This window comes from Bubalus bubalis, chromosome X (genome assembly GCF_019923935.1).
Source record: "Bubalus bubalis isolate 160015118507 breed Murrah chromosome X, NDDB_SH_1, whole genome shotgun sequence".
Lineage (NCBI taxonomy): Eukaryota > Metazoa > Chordata > Mammalia > Artiodactyla > Bovidae > Bubalus > Bubalus bubalis.
Window position 1 is genome coordinate 105124232 of NC_059181.1, and position 19149 is coordinate 105143380.

Sequence of the window (19149 nt, forward strand, 5' to 3'; positions counted from 1 at the left end):
CTGGCTGTCCAGTTGAGAGCTCAGGCCCTCCCCTCACTAAGGGGTCGCTGCCTGGCTAAACGGGGAATGGCCTGTGAGGGACTGAAGAGGAACCAGTTGTCCGTTTTCTCTGAAGGGCCACCCCATCCCTTCTGCCCAGGCTGGCATTCAGAGCAGGCAGCCAGTGCCCTACCTTGACGCCCACCCCAGGAAGGCCAGCCTCAGCTGATAAGCGGACTGGCCCTGGCCACCCATATGTCTGTGTCTCACCCCATCCTCCCTCCTGTTACTCTGGATGGATCCTGAATGGGTTTCCTTGGTCTACTTCCCCGCCACTCCTCTGAAACCTCGTGCCAAAGCGTGTGTAATCTCAGACTTACCCCGGAATCATTTTCAGGATGGCAGTTGAATGGCAGTAAGTGCATTTCCGTCGTGTGCATCCATCCCCATTGCGCATCTCCTGAACTGTTCCTCTCTCCAAAACGGACACTGTCCCCATTGAACACTAACTTCCCCCCTCCCCCCACTTTCTTGGAATTGCACTCCTCAGAGAAGTCAAGTCACACAGGATGTATCTTCTGGCTGCTTTCTGCCACATGTCATGTCCCAGAGGTTCATCCATCTTGTTGCAGGTGTCAGAATTTCCCTCATTTTTCAGGATGGAGCTCCTTTTCTTTGTTCCTCTTTGCAGAGACTTGGGTTGCTTCCACCCCTTAATGCCATCCCAATCAGGTTTTTGCCTTTCCCTTCGCCCCAGATTTCTCTTGTCTTGTGTGATCTTATCACCAAAACTCCGACAGAGCCCATCACCCCCTCCTCCCTGACACCTGGAGGGGATGGTGGGCCCTCACATGTGTGTTCTGGGTGGTGGAGGGGTGTCCCTCCCAACTTTCCTGACTCTGCAGCCAGCTCCCCCTCTGCTCTGCCACATCCAGAGTGTCCCAGGGCCCCAGGGCTCGGTGCCTGGGCCAAGGCTCCCTCTCCAGCTGCCCAGGGACTCATCCAGGCTCGGGGCCGTCTTTATGTAATGAGAACTTCCAAAGTTCTGTCTACAGTGCAGACTTTCTAGAACTTCAAACTCCTTGTCTATCTGCCGACTAGACATTTCTACTTGGTAGATAACACTGTCCCCTCTGAACCTCGTCTCCCTGGTGCAGAGCCTGGCAACACCACCCAAGAAGGGGTCCCAGCCATCCACAAACCTGTTGGTTGTTCAGTTGCCAAGTTGTGCACAACTCTTTGCAACCCTACGGACTGCAGCATGTCCACGGGGTCAGTGATGTCATCCAACCATATCATCCTCCATCACCCCCCTTCTCCTGCCTTCCATCTTTCTCAGCATCAGGGCCTTTTCCATTTAGTCAGCTCTTCGCATCAGGTGCAGGCAGGTCACTAACCTGGTGACTTTGCACCTGCTAGTGCCCTGGTCCTGCCCAGTGACCAGCCTTCCCCCGGGCCCTACCTGCTCTCAGAGGAGCACCCTTGAGAAGCTAGAGCCTGGACTTGACACCCACCTTCCCTGCTTAGTGTGTTCCTCTTTGGTGGCCCTTGGTCCCCAAGTATGTCAGCTCCCTGCACTGTTCCTGGAACTGTGCCAGGTGTAGAGACTTCAGAACCAACACTTGCCCAGGGAAGCCACTCAAGGTGTGGAGGGCTCACACCCCCTCATCCCCTGACTGCCCCCCAACACCTGACAAGCAGGAGCCAGCTTTGGAAAATGACATCTTTATTGCTGTTTGCAGTGGCTTTTAGCACAGTAAGGGCGTCCCCACTGGACCCTGGCCCTCCCCCAGCCCCACCCATCCAGCCCATGTCAGGGTGTGAGGGCAGCCCCTCAAGGGCCCCCTCAGGACGACATGACACGCAGGGTTTAGTGAACCTGCCACATGGAGGATTTGAGACGTGGACAGGGTATCAGCCTGAAGCTCTCAGGTGGGAGCCATACCTAGGCTGGTGCCCACCTCGGGTCCCTGCAGTGGTGGTGCCCGTCCCAGGTGGTGCCCATCCCAGAGGGCAGGGTGGGGGCCAGCCTGAGCAGGCCAGGTGGGAAGCCACGGGCCCCCATGGTTGATGCATCGGCTGACCCTGCCGACTTGTGGGGACACCCAGTGAGGCTCCCCTCCACCTTGCACTTTTCCACTGGTCTGGGGCTGGGGACTGCACATGCATACCCACACGACGGACTTGCACACTTGATAGCTTGAAGCTTCTGTTTTGCCTATGAAAATTAGATCTAGAAATTCACACTCCTTGGCTGGGGGGCAGAGGTATAAGAGGGGCTGAAAGGGATGGGGTGTGGCAAGGAGAGGGACATCGGGGTGTTTCTCTTAGAAATATACAAGCAGAAATCTCTCAAGTTTTTATAAAATGTGCAAAATACAAGCCTCATTTGCCCACAGGCACAACTTACACCTGGTATTCACCATTGCTGAGAGAAGAGATCTATACCCTACGTACTCACACACACGTGCACTCATACACGAGCTCACACAATTGATATTGGTGGCAATTGGCGCAGGAACCAAAGGTCCCGTTGCTGGCTGGCTCTCTAAGCGTCTAGATCGGGGATGGGGAGAGGGGTCTAGCCCAGCTGAAGTATCTGCCTTGGTTCTGTGGCTGTGCCCCCCACCTTCCCCCTCTGCTCTCCAATCCTGGGCCCCACGCTGCTACCTCTGGGGTGGGGGCCACCCAAGGGTATGTTGGGCAGAACCTGGAGAGGCAGGCAGGGAGCAGGGGGCTGAGGTGAGACTGCAGTGGGTACTAGCGGAGGGGGGGGAGGAGGGGTGGCCCACGGTGCGCTGGGGAGCAGCGTGTGCACCAGCTTGGTTATGGGGGCGGGGAGGCATCTATTTTTGGTGGGTTGTGGTATTTTTTTGGTGTTTTATTAAAAATGGAAAAAAAAGTGAGTTATAAGCACTCTGGTGCTTCCTCCCCTCCCCCCACCCCAGGCAGGCAGACCCCCATTGAGTGGCAGGGAAAGGCAAGCCCCCCGGGAGGGGTGGGGGGGCTAAAGCAGGGGTGCTATGGCTACAAGAGGGGGAGCTGGTGCCAGGGGCCCATCACATGACGCTTTCCACCACCACCACCTTGCTGCTCTCAGACACTGGGGTCAGGGTGGTCAGGCCCCTGACATCCGAGTCTTGAGCTCTGTATTCCAGGTGGTGGAGGCCCCAGATGGGCTGCGTCAGGTGCTGCCAGCGCTGTGGGAGAGAGGGGCGTGCCTTGAGTGCCTGGGGAGTGCCTGGGGAGGGGCCCCTGCTCACTCTGGGCCTCTGGCCACTTCCCGTCACCTGCCACCAACTTGGAGCCCCAGGCCTGGTCACTGGCCAGGCTACGACGCCTGCACTAGGGAAACCGGGTTCAGGGGAGGGTCGAGTGAGTGAGTGCAGTCACTCAGTTGACTGCAACCCCATGGACTGTCACCCACCAGGCTCCTCCGTCCATGGGATTTTTCCAGGCAAGGGTACTGGAATGGGTGGCCATTTTCTCCAGGGGGATCTTCCCAACCCAGGGATCAAACCTGGGTCTCCCGCATGGCAGGCAGACGCTTTACCATCTGAGCCACCAGGGAAGCCAGTGGAGGGTTGAGTGGTTGTAAAAACAGAGGCTGGGGACAGGTCTACATGACCTGAGGCCCTGGAGGGCCCACTTGTTTTCCATCTATACCCCATCGAGGGTGTCCCAGGCACCTGTCCTGGCAGCTGGTGGGGTGGGCAGCCTGGAGGTCCTGTCTGGACCAAGGGGGGGGTGGCGCGTGGACAGAGGGAGGCATGGGGCACTGACCTCAGCCATGGTCCCCTTGGCCCTGAGGAGGCAGCCCAGGAGGTGGAGGGGCACACATAGCATGGAGGAGAGCGCAAAGGCCCAGCCCACGGCCTCGCCCCACCACGGGTACACGTAGGTATTGTTGTAGACCAGCGGCTCATGGTAGACCACGTTGAAGATGAAGATGCCCTGTGGGTGAGAGAAGCTTGGCACTCATCCCCAGCAGCCATGTCCGACTGGCCCCTGGGTGCCCTGCACCCTGCCTGGCCTTCTCCCTTACCATGCACACCAGTGGGGTGAAGAAAGACCAGCACCATTTCATCCAGGGGCAAGGTCGGTACCCGATCATGCAGGCCACGTCGTCCATGAAGCGATCAGCTCCTGCAGAGATGGAGGGCCAGAGCTCGAGACACCCACCACCGCCCCTGACTGCCCAGCCTGGCTCGCCTGTTGACCCCAACCTACCGTACACCCAGGCGACCACCACACACTCCCAGAAGGCCTGCCAGAGCAGCGTGGTGCCACTGGCTGAGTAGTAGTCAAACAGCTGGAAGACATACATCCCGCCCTGCGGAGGGGGCCGGGTCAGGGGGGCTGGTAGCTGGCCGCCTGCAAGGCGGGGTAGGGGTGGGCAGCCCACGTCCCACTTGCACTCACATCGGTCACCATGGAGAGGTCGATGACAAAGCAGATGGTGCAACAGAGGGCCACGGAGATCTCCCTTTGGAACCGGAAGTAGTAGGAGGCTGGGAGGAGGTCCAGCAGGCCAGTGATGAAGCCTTCGACACCTACAAACTGTAGCCGGGCAACTCAGGCCAGGCCCCTCCCCTGCCCACCCACTGTCTCCTGGCGCCCAGGGTGCCCTAGGCCCACGACCACCCCCCATCACACACCTCGTAGGCCCATAACCCCTTGCAAACCTGGCTGTCCAGACCAAGCAACAACAGCATGAAGAAGAACAGGGCTGCCCAGAGTGGGGCCACAGGCATCAGTGTGACGGCCCGCGGATAGGCGATGAAAGCCAGGCCAGGCCCTGAGGGAGAAGGTGCAGGGTGTGCACATCCAGAGCCCCCCACCCACATCTTGTCCCCCACCCCACCCTGTCCCCCAGCACCAGGGTAATGAACTACGGCAGGGTACCCTGTGGACAGAGGCCTTCCCACTTGTGGCAAAGCATCACCAGGCCACTCCCACCCCTGTGTGTGTGCCATGCCAGGAACCATGATGGCAGGTTCCCGCAGGCCCTTGGTAGACTGACACCTGTAACGGGGATGTCTGGCTCAGCCTTTGGGGCCTGGGTTCCAGTAGCCATTGCAGTCATAGGTCCCCACGGACCCAGAAAAGGCCACCCTTTCCCTGGGCAACACTCTGGCAAGGAGGACACACCCCGAGGCCCCTGGAGAGAGAGAGATGGGGGCTTGGGGCTCCGGCCCTGAGCTGGAGGCACAGCTGTGCCTCCCAGTTGCTCAGCCAGGCCTCCTCCTGGCCCACGCTGATGGGACAAATCGAGTTGGACTTTTCCCCATTTCTCACAATGGCTATTTGCGTGTGTTCATATCCGTGGTACAGCTGTGGCTCCAGAAGCCCGGCTGGGGCTTGGTGGGGCGGGGGGGTCTTTACCTGATTCTGCTACCTTGGAGATGTGCACACCCTGTTCTGTGGCCATGAAGCCCAGGATGGAGAACACCACAAAGCCTGCAAAGAAGCTGGTCCCGCTGTTGATGAGGGCGAGTATGATGGCATCCCTGTGGACAGGGGAACACTCAGGCTCTTGAGACTGCCTGCCGCCCACAGGTGGGTAGGGCAGGGCAGGGGTGGCCGGCTGTGGTGCCTACTTGTAGCAGTTGTTGTTGAAGCGATTGTAGCTGCCCAGGGCGGTGAGGGCCCCCAAGCCGATGGCATAAGAGAAGAAGATCTGTGTCCCTGCGTCGATCCATACCTGGAGGTGAGCCAGGGAAGAGAAGGTGTGGGGAGCCCTGCTGGGGTGCCTGTCTCGCCCCCGTGTCCCCCGCCACCACCGTGTCCCCTCCCTCTGCTCTCCCTCACCTGAGGGGATGCCAGCTTCGACCAGTCAGGCTTGAGATAGTAGATGATGCCATCCAAAGCGCCAGGTAGCAGCACTCCGCGCACCAGCAGCACAACGAGGACCACATAGGGGAATGTAGCAGTGAAATACACGATCTGGGGGGGGTCGGGCTGCTCAGAGGGGGGTCCTGCTGGGAAGGCCGCAGTACCCCCCATGCTGGCCACTCAAACCACCGCCCCCTACCCTGCCTTCTAGTCAGAGCCATGGCTGCCAAAGGAGGCTGTGCTCAGCTGGGATACCGGCAGCCCCAAAGCAAGCAAGGTTAGCTGCAGGGAGGGGGGGACAGGATCAGGTCCCATGCTTCCTGGGCCCCTGACTCTAGGTCATGTGCTCGCAAGGTCCTTGGGATTAGAACTCAGCCTGCCAGAGACAGGTAAGAGTGAGATAACACCAAATGCGTCTGCCTCCCAAGCAGGTCTGCCTGCTCAGCAGGCTGTCTTATTTTGTGTCTGTTCAGTGGTCCCACCAGCCGGACAGTGGGCCCCCGAAAGAGCGATGTGTCCAGGCTCCCCGCTGGGGTCCTCTAGGCCACACATCAAGGGATAGAAACAGGCAGTAGACCGGGTCTACCCACACCCTAAAACTGACCAGAACCCTAAACCGGAGCTGGAATCAACAGAAACTGGGAGGGTGGGAAGGCGGGACAGGGATGCTCCACCCCCAGGGAAGGGGCAGCCACTGTGGGGGCCTCTCCCCCTCTACTGGGTGGGGCTCTGGGGCTGGACTGAAGTACAACCCCTGATGCAGTCACCTCCTGTGGCAGCAGTGGTCCCTGGCAACTGCACCCCACGCCCAGGCAGTGGTGCCTAAGCCCCGGGGTCTCCCCCGGCTGTACCTTGCCTGTTGACTTGACCCCCTTCCAGACACAGAAGTAGACCAGCACCCAGCAGGTCAGCAGACACAGGGTCACCTCCCAGTTGAGGGCCCCTGGCACCTCCAGCCCTCCGGAGAGCCGCAAGACTTTGTTCCTGGAGAAGGAAAGTCTGTGAGAGTTGTGCCTGCAGAGGCCAAGAGACTGGGGGAGTCCTGGGTGGCATTGCTCTTCTGGCAGCTCTTGAGTCTAGCTAGTCCTACCAGTGCTTCTGGGAGGCCTGTGTTAAGTCCCCAGCCTGGGGTCCCTGCAGTCTGTGTGCCCGGACCCCCAGGCAGCCCAGCGCCATGCCATCCCCAGTAGACCCAACAGCAGTTCCCACTTCCCTCCCCAGGCGGGCAGGCACAGCCCACTCTGCATCCCTGGTCGCATGCCTCCAGGGCGGGGACCGGGACACACCCATGTGCATGTACCTGTGCGCGCATGCACATACACACATGCGCATACACAAGCTATGTGCAGGAGGCGAGACAGACTAGGCCTGGCTCTGAGGTGCTTTGACTCACTCCCAGAACTCGATGACCGGGGACCGGCGGTCAGCAAGCTGGTCACATGTGAGGTTGGCCATGGTGGCATTGGCACAGTCTTCGTGGCGGAAGATCTCCACGCAATCGGGAGTGTTCCACGTGTGGCCACACGTGGCCCAGGGCAGCGTGGTGGTGAAGGACTTCACCAGATAATAGAAGCCCCAGGCCAGCACCATGATGTAATAGGTGTTGCAGTAGAAGACGATCACCATGGAGGCGTAGCCCAGGCCTGGGGAGCAGGGAAGAGTCTCTGTCCAGGTTCATCCCTGGCCAGCCCCCCATTGCTCCCACGATCTCCTGACCATGCACTGCCGGTGATCCCTGCTGGGTCCCTAACATCCTGCTCCCCACATCTGCTGACTCTGACCCCCCTCAGTGCAACCAGACCCTTCTGTTGCTGTCCACCCAGACCCCTCCGAGCCCCCAACTTTCCTTGTACAAGTGCCCCATGCCAGGCAGACCTCTCAATCTGTGGCCAAAAATCAGATCCTCCCCCAGCCCCCTGCTTCCTCCCCAGCCCTCGGACAAGCACACATCCCAGAGAGGCAAGTCCTGTTTCCCTAGTCTCACACCTGTCATCCAGAGTCCCACTGCCAGCATGATGGGTGAAGGACGGGCAAGCCTTCACCTGTTTCCCGCCCCTCCCAACAGCAACCTCCCATACTCAGCAGCTGGGGGGTTTTATGGGGACCTGGGGCAGGGTGGGAGACAGTCACCCTCTCAGGGGCAACCTCAGCCAGTCATTTCATGAGTCTGTGCCAAAGCCTAGGGTCAGCTCCTTTGGATTTTCCTGCCATCGTGTCTCACACCCAGCCACCCTCCTTCCAGCCCCAAGGGTGGTGGGCAGGGCTTTCTCGCCCGGCGGGGAGGGGAAGAGGTCCACCACCAAGGTCACCCAGGTAGGTGGTCTTCAAGTCCTCGCAGCTTGAGGGCCACATGCCAAGCCTGGTGCTCAGACAGGATGAGGTTTTCTGTAGTGAGTACCATCTTTGTCCCAGGGGTGGAGAAAGGCAGAGGTCCGCGGGGGTCACACAGGAGCTGCCAGGGCTGCTCACCTTTGAATAGGGGGCAGATATTCCAGACGTTGATGCTGCCGGCCTTCATGAACTGGCCCAGCGAGATCTCCAAGAAGAAGATGGGGATTCCTCCAATCAGGGCGATCAGGATGTAGGGAATAAGGAACACACCTGGGGGGACAAAGCTGGAGGTGGGCACTTGCACAGGGTTGCCCCTTGGCCAGGCAGGGGACTTGACCAGAACTGCGGAAAGACAGCCCAGGGCCTTCCCAAGCCCTGGGGTGTGGGTGGAGCCCCACCTTCAGGCTCCACCCAGGCCATGATAACTTCCCACTGAGTGAATCAGTATAAGGGGTGGCCGCTGACTCAGGAGCCCAAGGTGAACAGTCTTGGCGGGGAGGGGGGGTGGTGCGCACAGGGCGGGCATCGAGCAGAACCCCATTTCCTTTTGGTTTCCTGAGAGCCCCTTTCCCCTATAGGGCTTTGGCCCCTACTCACCGAGGGTGAGCTAACTAACGGGCACGGCAGAGACACGCACTTGTGGATACAAGCCACCCCTTGAGCCGCAGTTTGCTGGGCGGCAGAGGAAGGAACTGTGAGGGCATGAATGAGTGTGCATGCTCATGCCTGTTGGCTGTGGTTGGCACTCGGGCCCGGGGACCCACTGGGGTTGGGTAAGGGAAGGGAGCCTCTTGCCCGCACATCTGAAGGCCCAGGAAGAAGAGGGTGGGTGGGTGGAGTTGTCTACCAGTGAGCAGAGTGCAGGGTATGTGAAAGGGTTGCTAAGCAAGGACACGAAGTGAGCAAGTTGGGGGAGCCTGGCAGGTACAACAAGACAGGAGCGCCCAGGATGGGGGTGGGGGACCCGGGGGACTCCTCCCCTCCAGGCCCCGGACCCTTGGCCCAGCTCGCCAGGCAACTACTCAAAAGGCTAAGCTTTGGCTGCCGCTTGGCTGGGCCCGCGGTCTCTGCATCCTCCTGCTGTGACCTTGGGCCAAGGCCTTTGCTCTGAGCCTCAGTTTCCCGCCTGCTGCCTAGTCCCTGCGGCTTTTCCCACCCCACCCCTGGGGCTGCTTTGCAGTCACAGGACACACGCGTGCCCATAGCTGTTGCTAAGCTGGGCTGGGGCGGGCAGGCATGGGGTGTGCATGCAGTGTGTCCAGCAATGGCGCCAGGCGGCCCGGGCTGCCGGCTTCCCAAGCCTGGCTCCGGCACCCAGTGTTCCAGGCCCAGGCTCGAGGGGAGGGGAGGGGAGGGGAGGCAAGAGGAAGAGAGAGAAGGGAAGGGAGGGGAAGTCAGGGGGAGGGACAGAGTGGCCCATTGTGTGTGTGTTCGTGTGTGCACACGTGGGGGGCCCGCACAATGTGCCACTTGTGTGCCTGATCGGAGGGGGCATCCAGAGCTCCTCACCTCTGGAGGCCTCCCCCCAGGCGGGAGGCCTCGCCCGGCCACCTCAGTGGCCAATCACTTGCGGGTGGTGGTGCTGGGGTGGGGGGCGGACACAGCTTGAGGCTTCCTTCGCAGGCCCCCTCCCCCACCACGTTGCCAGGCACATGACCGGCCAGGGGGGTGGCCGCCCGGCTGGGCCACCGAGCGGCGACGCGGGCGAGGGGCGGCCCCCCGGCCCTCCCCCTCCCTCGCCACGCTGGGGGCCTCCCCACCCTCTGGACTTCGCCCTGCCGCCCCGGTGGGGCTAGGGAGGGGCCCGGCGCTCACCTCCGCCGTTCTTGTAGCACAGGTAGGGGAAGCGCCACACGTTGCCCAGGCCCACGGCGAAGCCCACGCACGACATGATGAAGTCCATCTGGCGCGTCCAGGTCTCGCGCGGCGGAACGGCCAGGAGGCTGCCGGGCGCCCCCAGGGCTGCGGGGCCGTCGCCCTTGGCCGGGGCTCCGTCGGGCCCGGGCGCGATTAGGGGGCCCTTCTTCTCCTCGCCGGACACGCTGTAGATGCCGTTCTCCGTGCTCTTGTTGGCCATGGCCGGGGGCACGGCGGCCCGCGGGGGCGGGCGGGCGGACAGGCGCGGGGTCGCCAGCGGCGCAGGGGGGGATAAAGGCCCCGAAGGCGCGGGCCCGCCGGGGGCCGAGGACGGCCGGACCGGGGGGTCGGGGCGGCGGGCGGGAGGCGGGCGGGGTGCGGGACAGCGGGGGCGGCGCGGTCAGAAGCAGTCCACGAAGCACTTGAAAGTGAGCCTAAAGAATCTCATGTGTGTCGGGGGCCCGGGGGCTCGCGGGCGGCGGCGGGGCCCGATCGGGCGGCGGCGACGGCTCCCGAGGCTCCTGCCCGCAGCTCCCGCGGCGGCGGCAGCGGTGGCTCGCCCGGCCTGAGGCTCAGCCTAGCGGGGGCGCGGGCGGCATCCGCAGCCCCCTGTCTGCAAGCGGCGGCCGGAGCAGGAGCAGGAGCCTGCGGCCCGCACCTCCCGCGCGCTCCCCCCGCCCCCGGCTGCGGCCCGGCCCGGCCCGGCGCGGCTGCCCGACTCGCCTGCGGCTCCCGCGGCGGCGGCGGCCTAGGCGTTCGCCCCTCCTTCCCGGCGGTGGTGGCGGCGGCGGCGGCGGCGGCGGCTTTAGCCGCTCTCCGGGCCGCAGCGAGCTCAGCGACTCACCACCGTGTTCTGATCTCGCCTCTCCTCTTTGGCCGGACTGCTGGCCGCTTATGAACCGTCTCCAAGGTGACGTCACTCTCGCCCCGCCCCCCGAGGACGGGCCTCGCCCCTCCCCCTCCGCGCGCCCTGGTCACCCCGCCCACCTCCTCCCGCCCTTCTCCAGAGCCAGAGACGCTGCTCCCGCGGGAGGCCGCCCGCTACCTGGGGCGCCCGCCAGCGCCTCCTTCCCGGATCCCAGCCGCCCCTGATCCCGGGTTCCTCCAGGCCCGGAGCACCGTCCAGCCACCTCACTTGCCCTTCCCGCTTCGAGGCCAGCCGCTGGCCCGGCTACCTTCTCGGACATCCTGGAGCGCCCCCCGCCCCAACTTCCTTGCAGCCTGGCCCATCTCTGAGTCCCACCCGAGGTTGGGTACCAAGGCCTCCAGCTTCCGGGCCCCGTGACACCACCTCAGGGGTGCAGGCTGCTTCCACCTGCTGAGGCGCTGGGCCCAGCGAGCCCCCTCAGAAAGGCTGCGGTGGCGGTGCGGGGGTCTGTCTCCAGGCATGCTGAGGGGCTTTGCCGAGACCCTGTCTCCTGCCCTTGGGCCCCCCACACCCCTCAGGGAGACAGCCTTGGTCTGTTAGTGTCCCGGTTGTCGGAGTGACAGCGCTCGCTGATTCTCCTGAACAAGCCAAGGGAAGCCTGACTGGCCGGTGGACAAGGCCGCACTTTTTCACCCAAGTGGACGGTGGGAGGGACTCCTGCGGCCCCTCCGCGTGCCCGACCTGCAGGAGACTGTGGCACTATAGGGTAAGGGTGCCCTCTGGTGCTTGGCAGGTGCACGGACCCTCCCCCAAAGGCCTCCGCTCCACGATTTTCTCTCCCCAGGGATCAGCAGGACCCAGGTTGTTCAGCTGCTTCCCCAGCAGCCCTTGAGCCGCCTGTTTGGAATTTTCCAGGACTGAGAGCAGCCCCACGAGGGGGCAGGGAGGGGTTACCATCATGGCTGCAGATGCGCGCTGTGCCAACCCCCTGCCCCCAGTCCCAGGCTCCCCCAAGCGTGCCACCCTGCAGTCCCAGATGGCTCATCCCGTTAAGCTAAACCCTCAGCCTTCCGGGCGGCTTTAGGAAGAAAAGCAGTTCCGGTCCGAGCCAGCTTGAGCTTGTTAGGTGAGGGAGGGGCAGCGTCGCTCCGGGAGCCTTGACTGGCCGCTGGGGTAGACAGGCAGGGTCTCAGGGCTCAGGCTGGGGGCAGGGCCTGGAGCTCAGGGAACCCCTCTTCCCAAGGTGACGAGGGTCCCCTGACTCCTCAGGAGCCCCGATCTGGAGCTCTGGCCCAGCCTCAGAGTGAAGCAGCTTGGGAGACAGGCAACTGAGGAGTACGGGACCCAAAGATGGCCTGAGGAAGCCAGGGCTCAATCAAGCACAGGCACCCCCAGACACGTTGGAGAGAGCAAAAGAGTATCTAAGCAAAGCAGGCAGAGGGGAAGGGGCAGGATGCCATTTGCAGGCCGGGTGGGGTGATGCCTCTGAGGGGAGGCGTCAGCTGTGGCGGGGACCTGGGTGACGTGACTGCTGGGACAAGTTCGGGAATGGTGAGGTCTTGGCTGGGGCAAGGAGCCTCCAGAATGTAACAATTTGCTTGTTCTGAGGAAGTTGGTGGGGAGAGGGATCGCAGGGTGGAGGAGGATATGAACTGCTGGCACTTTCTGAGGAGGACACGGTGAATCGAGCAGAGCCAAGAGTGGGGGCTTCCTGTGACCTTGCCGGGAGGGCAGGGGACATGTATCAAGGCCAGTGGCAGGATGGGAGGGAGCTGTCACCTGCCGCGATCATGGTGGGGTCAGAGGCTTCTCAGGGAGAGGTGACTGGGTCCCAGAGAACTCTCAAGGGTGAGCTGGCTGCGGAAAATGGCTCCAGCTCCTTCAGGGACCACCTCCAGCCACTTGGAGCTGGGGTGTCCGCATTCAGGGGCTGCAACAGGCTGGTTCCAGTGGTTCCTGACACCACCTCCCGCCTCCCGGGACCCTACATGGCCCCCTCCTGTGACCTACGCTTCTCTCAGCAGCACAAATCTGACCAGGCCCTCCCCACATGTCCTCTCCTGTGGTTTCCTCGCACCGAAGATCCACCTAACATTCATGGAGCTGGCCCATGGGCCACGACCCTGGGTGCCTCTTCCTTGCCTACCACCTTCTGGTCCTGCAGGGTTCAGCTCAGCTGCTCTCTGGCCCAGGAAACTGGAGAGGAGGCTGAGAGGGGCCTTGACCCAAGCACATACCCACACAGCCTTCCACGTCCAACCGAGGTGAGCTGGCCTTTGGAGACACATGGAGTTCATGGACTGGTTCTCTGGTGTGTGGACCCCAGCAGCCCGTGGGAGTGCCCCAGCAGACAGGGAGGTCTCCAGTGTTTGAACACAGGCAGAGGGGTTTCCAACCCTCGGTGGGGTCTCAGGGCTTTGCCAGACCTCCCTCTGCTGCAGCAGAACCTCAGCTGAAAGCCAGGAGGCTGTCCTCCACTGGACCCAGTTATTGATGGCCCTTCCAGTCAGTTCAGTCACTCAGTTGTGTCCGACTTTTTGCGACCCCATGGACTACAGCACGCCAGGCCTCCCTGTCCATCACCAGTTCCTGGAGCCTGCTCAAACTCATGCCCATCAAGTTGGTGATGCCATCCAACCATCTCATCCTCTATCTCCCCCTTCTCCTCCTGCCTTCAATCTTTCCCAGCATCAGGGTCTTTTCCAGTGATTCAGTTCTTTGCATCAGGTGGCCAAAGTATTGGAGCTTCAGCTTCAGCATCAGTACTTCCAATGAATATTCAGGACTGCTTTCCTTTAAGATTGACTGGTTGGATCTCCTTGCTGTCCAAGGGACTCTCAAGGGTCTTCTCCAACACCACAGTTCAAAAGCTTCAATTTTTCAGCTCTCAGCTTTCTTTATGGTCCAACTCTCACATCCATACATGACTACTGGAAAAACCATAGCTTTGACTAGATGGACCTTTGCTGGCCAAGTAATGTCTCTGCTTTTCAATGTGCTGTCTAGGTTGGTCATAGCTTTTCTTCCAAGGAGCAAGCATCTTTTCATTTCATGGCTGCAGTTACCATCTGCAGTGATTTTGGAGCTCCCCAAAATAAAGTCTGTCACTGTCTCCATTGTTTCCCCATCCATTTCCCATGAAGTGATGGGACTGGATGCCATGATCTTCGTTTTTTGAATGTTGAGTTTTAAGCCAGCTTTTTCACTCTCCTCTTTCACCTTCATCAAGAGGCTCTTTAGTTCTTCATTGCTTTCTGCCATAAGGTTGGCCCTTCCAGGTGGGTTCCCAATCATTCCTCCCCTGTGAGATGCAAAGCATTCCTCAGGAAGAAGCCACAATTAGACTGTGGGTGAGAGGGAGGAGGTGAAGAGGAAGGGGAGGAGGGGAGGGGAGAACTGGAAAGAGGGAAGGCCAGCCTGGGGGGCTCCCATTGTCCAGGGAGGCCTGGGAATTCGGGCTGGGGATTGGACCCAGTGCTGGTTCCAACTGGGGTCTTTGGAGTAGTGGGTTGAGTGGGAGGGCACCCTGCCCTGGGGTGACTGGTTATGCCAAGAGGGTCTCGCAGCTGGAGACAGGGTGGGGGCAGGTTGGGGGCCCCCCTCTTTGGAGGCTGGCAGGCACAGGAAGCTTTGGAGTTAGAATTAGCTGGGAACAAAGGAAAAACTGGCGTCTACCTTGAAGGGCTTTGTGCTTCCAGCCACTGGGAAGGGGAAGAAAGGTGCAGGCTGCCCGGTGGGCTGGGGGGAGGGCCACCCGAGAGGCTGGAAGCCTGTGGAGGCAGATGGTGGACAACCTACCCCTCCCCAGCCTGCACAGCACGCTGGTCCAACAGCTGTGCTCATCCACACAGACCTCCCCCAACAGGATTTTTTAAATTGGTTTCTGTGTTGTAAATGAACTGTCTTTTTATCAGAAGAGCTTTAGAGGCACAGACCAACAGCGGAGCTAGTAGTGAGAATTCCCACCCCCACTCCCAGCTTCCCCTGTTACTAACACTCTCCGTTGCATGCTCCCGTTGTTACAATAATCAACCAATGCTCTATGTTGTCACCCACTGAGGTCCAGTTTTCTGCCTTTGTCCTGGTGCCTGAAGCTGCCGGTACCGAAGACATGATGCCAAGGGACCCAGGGCCCTTTCCCTCTGCCTCTGTACGTTATGCAACCCGGGACCACACACCCAATCCCTGCCAAGAAAGGGAGGGTTCCAGTCCACGGTCATATTCGTATTTCCTCATGTCTTTTTTCTGCCCCAGGATCCCACACTGCATTGGTGTCCCGTCTTCTTTGGTTCCTCTGGGCTGTGATGGTCCTCGTTTTTGGTGTCCTGGAGGAGGTCCTGGAGGACTCCTTGGAGTTTTTCTGGTTTTCATGTCTTGAGATGACAGGGTGATGGTTAATGAAAGGAAGCCCGTGGAAGTAAAATGTCGTTCCCATCACACCCCAGCAGGATGTCATGCTTTCCACATGACTCCCACTGTCAGTGTTGACCTCGGTCACCTGGTCATGGTAGTTCAACAGATGTCCCCGTTTTCATCCTGTCCTCTTGGGAATGAAGTCACTGTGCATGGCCCACCCTTGATGAGTGGTGGTTATGCTCCGGAGATAGGAAGAAAGGGGCCAAGGCACAATCCTTAAAGAATGACACACCCCTTGAGAAAGCAGGATATGACAGAAACTGGTTAAAACTGATTATGTCCAAGATGGCAGAAGATTCTACTTTCAGTAGACCTTGAGCCCCATTGTAATGCATTAACATACTAAGTGACACACCCACAGGTGACAAGACAGTTAACAGGCTGACATAAAAGGCCAAAAAGAAGGCGATGGCCAGTTCTTGTCAGCCTCCACCGCTTCTCCAAAATAGTTGGGATAATCCTCCCCCTAGGTAGCCTATGAAGCTACCCAGCCCCTAAAAACTAAGCACCTATATTTCAGGACCACTGTCGCCTCTGAGACACACTGCATTCTGCCTTTCGAGTGTGTTGTTTGCTGCTTAGTCGCCAAGTTGTGCCCCAGGCTTTGCAACCCCAAGGACTGTAGCCTGCCAGGCTCCTCTGTCCATGAGATTGTCCAGACAAGAATAGTGGAGTGGGTTGCCATTCCCTCCTCCAGGGGATCTTCCCAATCCAAGGATCAAACCTGAGTTTCCTGCATTGGCAGGTGGATTCTTTACCACTGAGCCACCAGGAAAGCTAAGGAGTATGTTTCTCTCTGTAAACCTGCTTTCACTTTATTCTGGCTCACTCTTGGGTTCTTTCCTATACAGAGCCAAGGACCCTCACCCGAGACCTGGGCATGACTATGCTCTTATGGCCCGTTTTCCTGCACCATCTTTCCTGATGGTGGGACCTCAAAGGGCATAATCTCAGTCCATCTGTAGGGCTGTGGCTCTCCTCTGTGGAGGGTGGCTGGGCCTCGTCCCAAGCCAGATAGATTCAAGTAGCCTCTCAGGTGGTGGCTGACACCGCCTGTGGAATCCAGCAGAGACCAGTTCTGGCCATGAAGGAGCCCGAGGCTTTTGTCCTTTCATCTTTCTCATTCTCCCCTATTGCTCTGTCTCTTAGGACTTGAGAAGATTCACCAAGATAACCATGCTGGCATCCTAATTACGGGGGCAAATAAGGGGTAAGCCAAAAAGTTCGTTTGTTTTTTTCCCTAAGCTGGTTCGAGTAGCACTTAGCTGTCTTTAACTTCATTCAAAATGATGCTCTTAGATTCTTTGGTGACAGCTGTCATATCAGTGAGCATTTTTAAAAAAGCATCAAAATCAGTAAACGTTTGTGTAACCATTTTAATATTGAAGATGGAAGAAGAACAGCAACATTTTCAGCATATTATGCTGTATTATTTCAACAAAGGTAAAAAGGGAACTGAAATGCAAAAAAAAAAAAAAAAGATTTGTGCTGTGACTGATTGAATGTGTGGAAAGTGGTTTGTGAAGTTTCATGCTGGAAATTTGTCACTGGACAACACTCCTTGGTTGGGGAGACCAGTTGAAGTTGATAGTGATCAAACTGAGACCTTAACTGAGAACAATTAAATTTACACCATGCACGAGATAGATGACATATTCAAAATATCCAAATCAAGCATCGAAAATCATCTGCACCAACTTGATTATGTTAGTCACTTTGATGTATGGGTTTCACATAAATTAAGGGGGCAGGGGGTTGGGGGGAACCAAATTGGAACAGGGAATGGAAAGTGGATACTATACAATATTGTGGAATGGAAGAGATTATGGGCCCCGTGAAATGAACCACCACCAACCACACCAAAAGCTGGTGTTCATCCAAAGAAGATGATGTTGCATATATGGTGGGATTGGAAGGGAGTCCTCTATTATGAGCTCCTCCGGAAAACCAAACAATTAATTCCAAGCACTGCTCCCAATTAGACCAACTGAAGTCAACAGCAAACACATAATCTTCCATCAGGAGACTACAAGATCACATGTTTCTTTGATGACCAGGCAAAAACTGTTACAGCCTGGCTGGGAAGTTATGATTCATCCACTATATTCACCAGACAGCCCACCTTTGGATTTCCATTTATTTCCGTGTTTACAAAATTCTCTTCGTGGAAAATATTTCATTTCCCTGGAAGACTGTAAAAGGAACCAGAAATAGTTCTTTGCTCAAAAAGCCAAACTGTTTTGGCAAGATGGAATTATGAAAGTGCCTGAAAAATGGTGGCTCAGATGGTAAAGCGTCTGTTTACAATGCGGGAGACCCGGGTTCAATCCCTGGGTCAGAAAGATCCACTGGAGAAGGAAATGGTCACCCACTCCAGTCAGTATTCTTGGCTGGAAAATCTCATAGACAGAGGAGCCTGGTAGGCTACAGTTCACAGGGTTGCAAAGAGTCGGACACAACTGATTGACTTCACTTTTTCTTTCTTTAGTGGGAAAAAATGGTGACTATGTTGTTCAATAAAGTTCATGGTGAAAATGAAAAATATGTCTTATTTTGACTTTAAAGCCCAAGGACTTTTTTTGGCCAATCCACTCACTGGTGACTCGGTTCCCCTCTATGGATCCTTAGGCCTGACTCTAGCTCCATACTGGATCACAGTGTCAGTCTGGTTCTGAGACACCAGAACTGTGCTGAAGAACAACTTGGGGGACTCTCTGAAGCTTCCTCGAGGTTTGCAGCTCGGCCCCCCATGAGGGCTGTTGGACTAAGGCCCTCATAGCACCCCCAAGCAGAAGTTGCAGGCGAGCACCTCCTTCTTGAGGGTCACAGTCCCTTCCCATGCTAGGAAGTGCACCTTCCTAGTCCCACCCAGTCTTCCTCTTGATTTCAACCCCCTCATTGATGGTGTCACCGAAATGAGGGCTGTGTTCCCCACTGGCATCTCTTAAGGGAGCCTAGATACCCCTGTGTGGAAGCTGTGAGTGAACGCCTTCTCAGGGCACTTAGGAATCTCTCCTGGGAATGGTCGTGATTGGACACCTTCCCTCCTATCTTGGTTATTGCTTATGTCCTCCTTGTCTCCTGACTTCTTGGCCTTTCTCCTGATCCTTGAACCTCTTAGCCAGCTTTCCCAGCAGATGGGTGTTGCCTCTTTTACTTCTGGGGAGAGGGAGGCTCTTCTCCATCTCAAGGTCCATATCCTGAGGGGAACTTCAGCCTTGAGTTGTTATCACTGCCTGGTGGGTACGAACCAGCCCTACCCTTCAACTCTATTTGTTTCTCTTTTGTGGCAGTGATAAAGGTAACCTCTAGTTGACTCAGAGCCTAGGTCTCCTTCCTCCTTCTTGAAGGATTTAGGCCCTGGGACTCTGGTGGGGTTTTTTTCCCCCCACTAATCCAAGGGGCCTCCTCAGGCTAACCAACCTGGCACATTTGGGGTGCTCAACAGGGAACCCACGGTTGCCTTTGCCAAACAGACCCTTTCTCTCATGGCTGGACAGCCACAATCCCAGTTTTCCATGCTTAATTAAACACCTTTTCTGCCAAATCCCCAGAGTCAGGGACTGTTAGGGATCAGGCCAATTATACTGTCTCCTAAATTGCCATCAATGAATAGCAAGGAGACATACGAAGACCTTCTTAAATGAACAGTGCAAAGAAATAGAGGAAAACAACAGGATGGGAAAGACTAGAGATCTCTTCAAGAAAGTTCAAGATATCAGGGGAGTATTTCCTGCAAGAGTGGACACAATAAGGACAGAAATGCCAAGGACCTAACAGAAACAAAAGAGATTAAGACAAAAAAAAAAAAAAAGATTAAGAAGAGGTGGCAAGAATACACAGAAAAGTAAAAGTGAAGTCGC

The 19149-nt window shown here is 57.9% G+C and overlaps 1 protein-coding gene and 2 non-coding genes across 3 annotated transcripts; all 3 read right to left on the reverse strand.

Moving 5' to 3' along the window:
* Positions 1 to 1688: 1688 nt before the first annotated feature.
* On the reverse strand, positions 1689 to 10349 carry SLC6A8 (solute carrier family 6 member 8). The gene is made up of 13 exons (XM_006043680.4): positions 9961 to 10349; positions 8284 to 8415; positions 7208 to 7457; positions 6666 to 6798; positions 5791 to 5925; positions 5580 to 5683; positions 5365 to 5489; positions 4665 to 4777; positions 4402 to 4539; positions 4210 to 4312; positions 4025 to 4125; positions 3763 to 3933; positions 1689 to 3179 (listed from the first exon to the last, which is right to left on the reverse strand). The coding sequence occupies exons 1-13, from the start codon at positions 10220 to 10222 to the stop codon at positions 3039 to 3041; spliced, it is 1908 nt and encodes a 635-aa protein (XP_006043742.1). The 5' UTR covers positions 10223 to 10349; the 3' UTR covers positions 1689 to 3038.
* On the reverse strand, positions 3479 to 3550 carry TRNAG-GCC. Its single transcript has one exon. It is a non-coding gene; the product is annotated as a tRNA-Gly (tRNA).
* A 4595-nt stretch (positions 10350 to 14944) lies between the features above and the next one.
* LOC112582404 lies at positions 14945 to 15072 on the reverse strand. The gene has a single exon (XR_003106941.1). It is a non-coding gene; the product is annotated as a small nucleolar RNA SNORA57 (small nucleolar RNA).
* Positions 15073 to 19149: the final 4077 nt, after the last annotated feature.

Coding starts and splice junctions, on each gene's coding strand:
- SLC6A8 (XM_006043680.4), bottom strand. CDS start 10,222: ATGGCCAACAAGAGCACGGAGAACGGCATCTACAGCGTGTCCGGCGAG. Junction 4,540..4,664: donor TGCTTGGTCTGGACAGCCAG/GTTTGCAAGGGG, acceptor GCCCGGCTACAG/TTTGTAGGTGTCGAAGGCTT. Junction 4,313..4,401: donor ACCTCTCCATGGTGACCGAT/GTGAGTGCAAGT, acceptor CCCCCTCCGCAG/GGCGGGATGTATGTCTTCCA.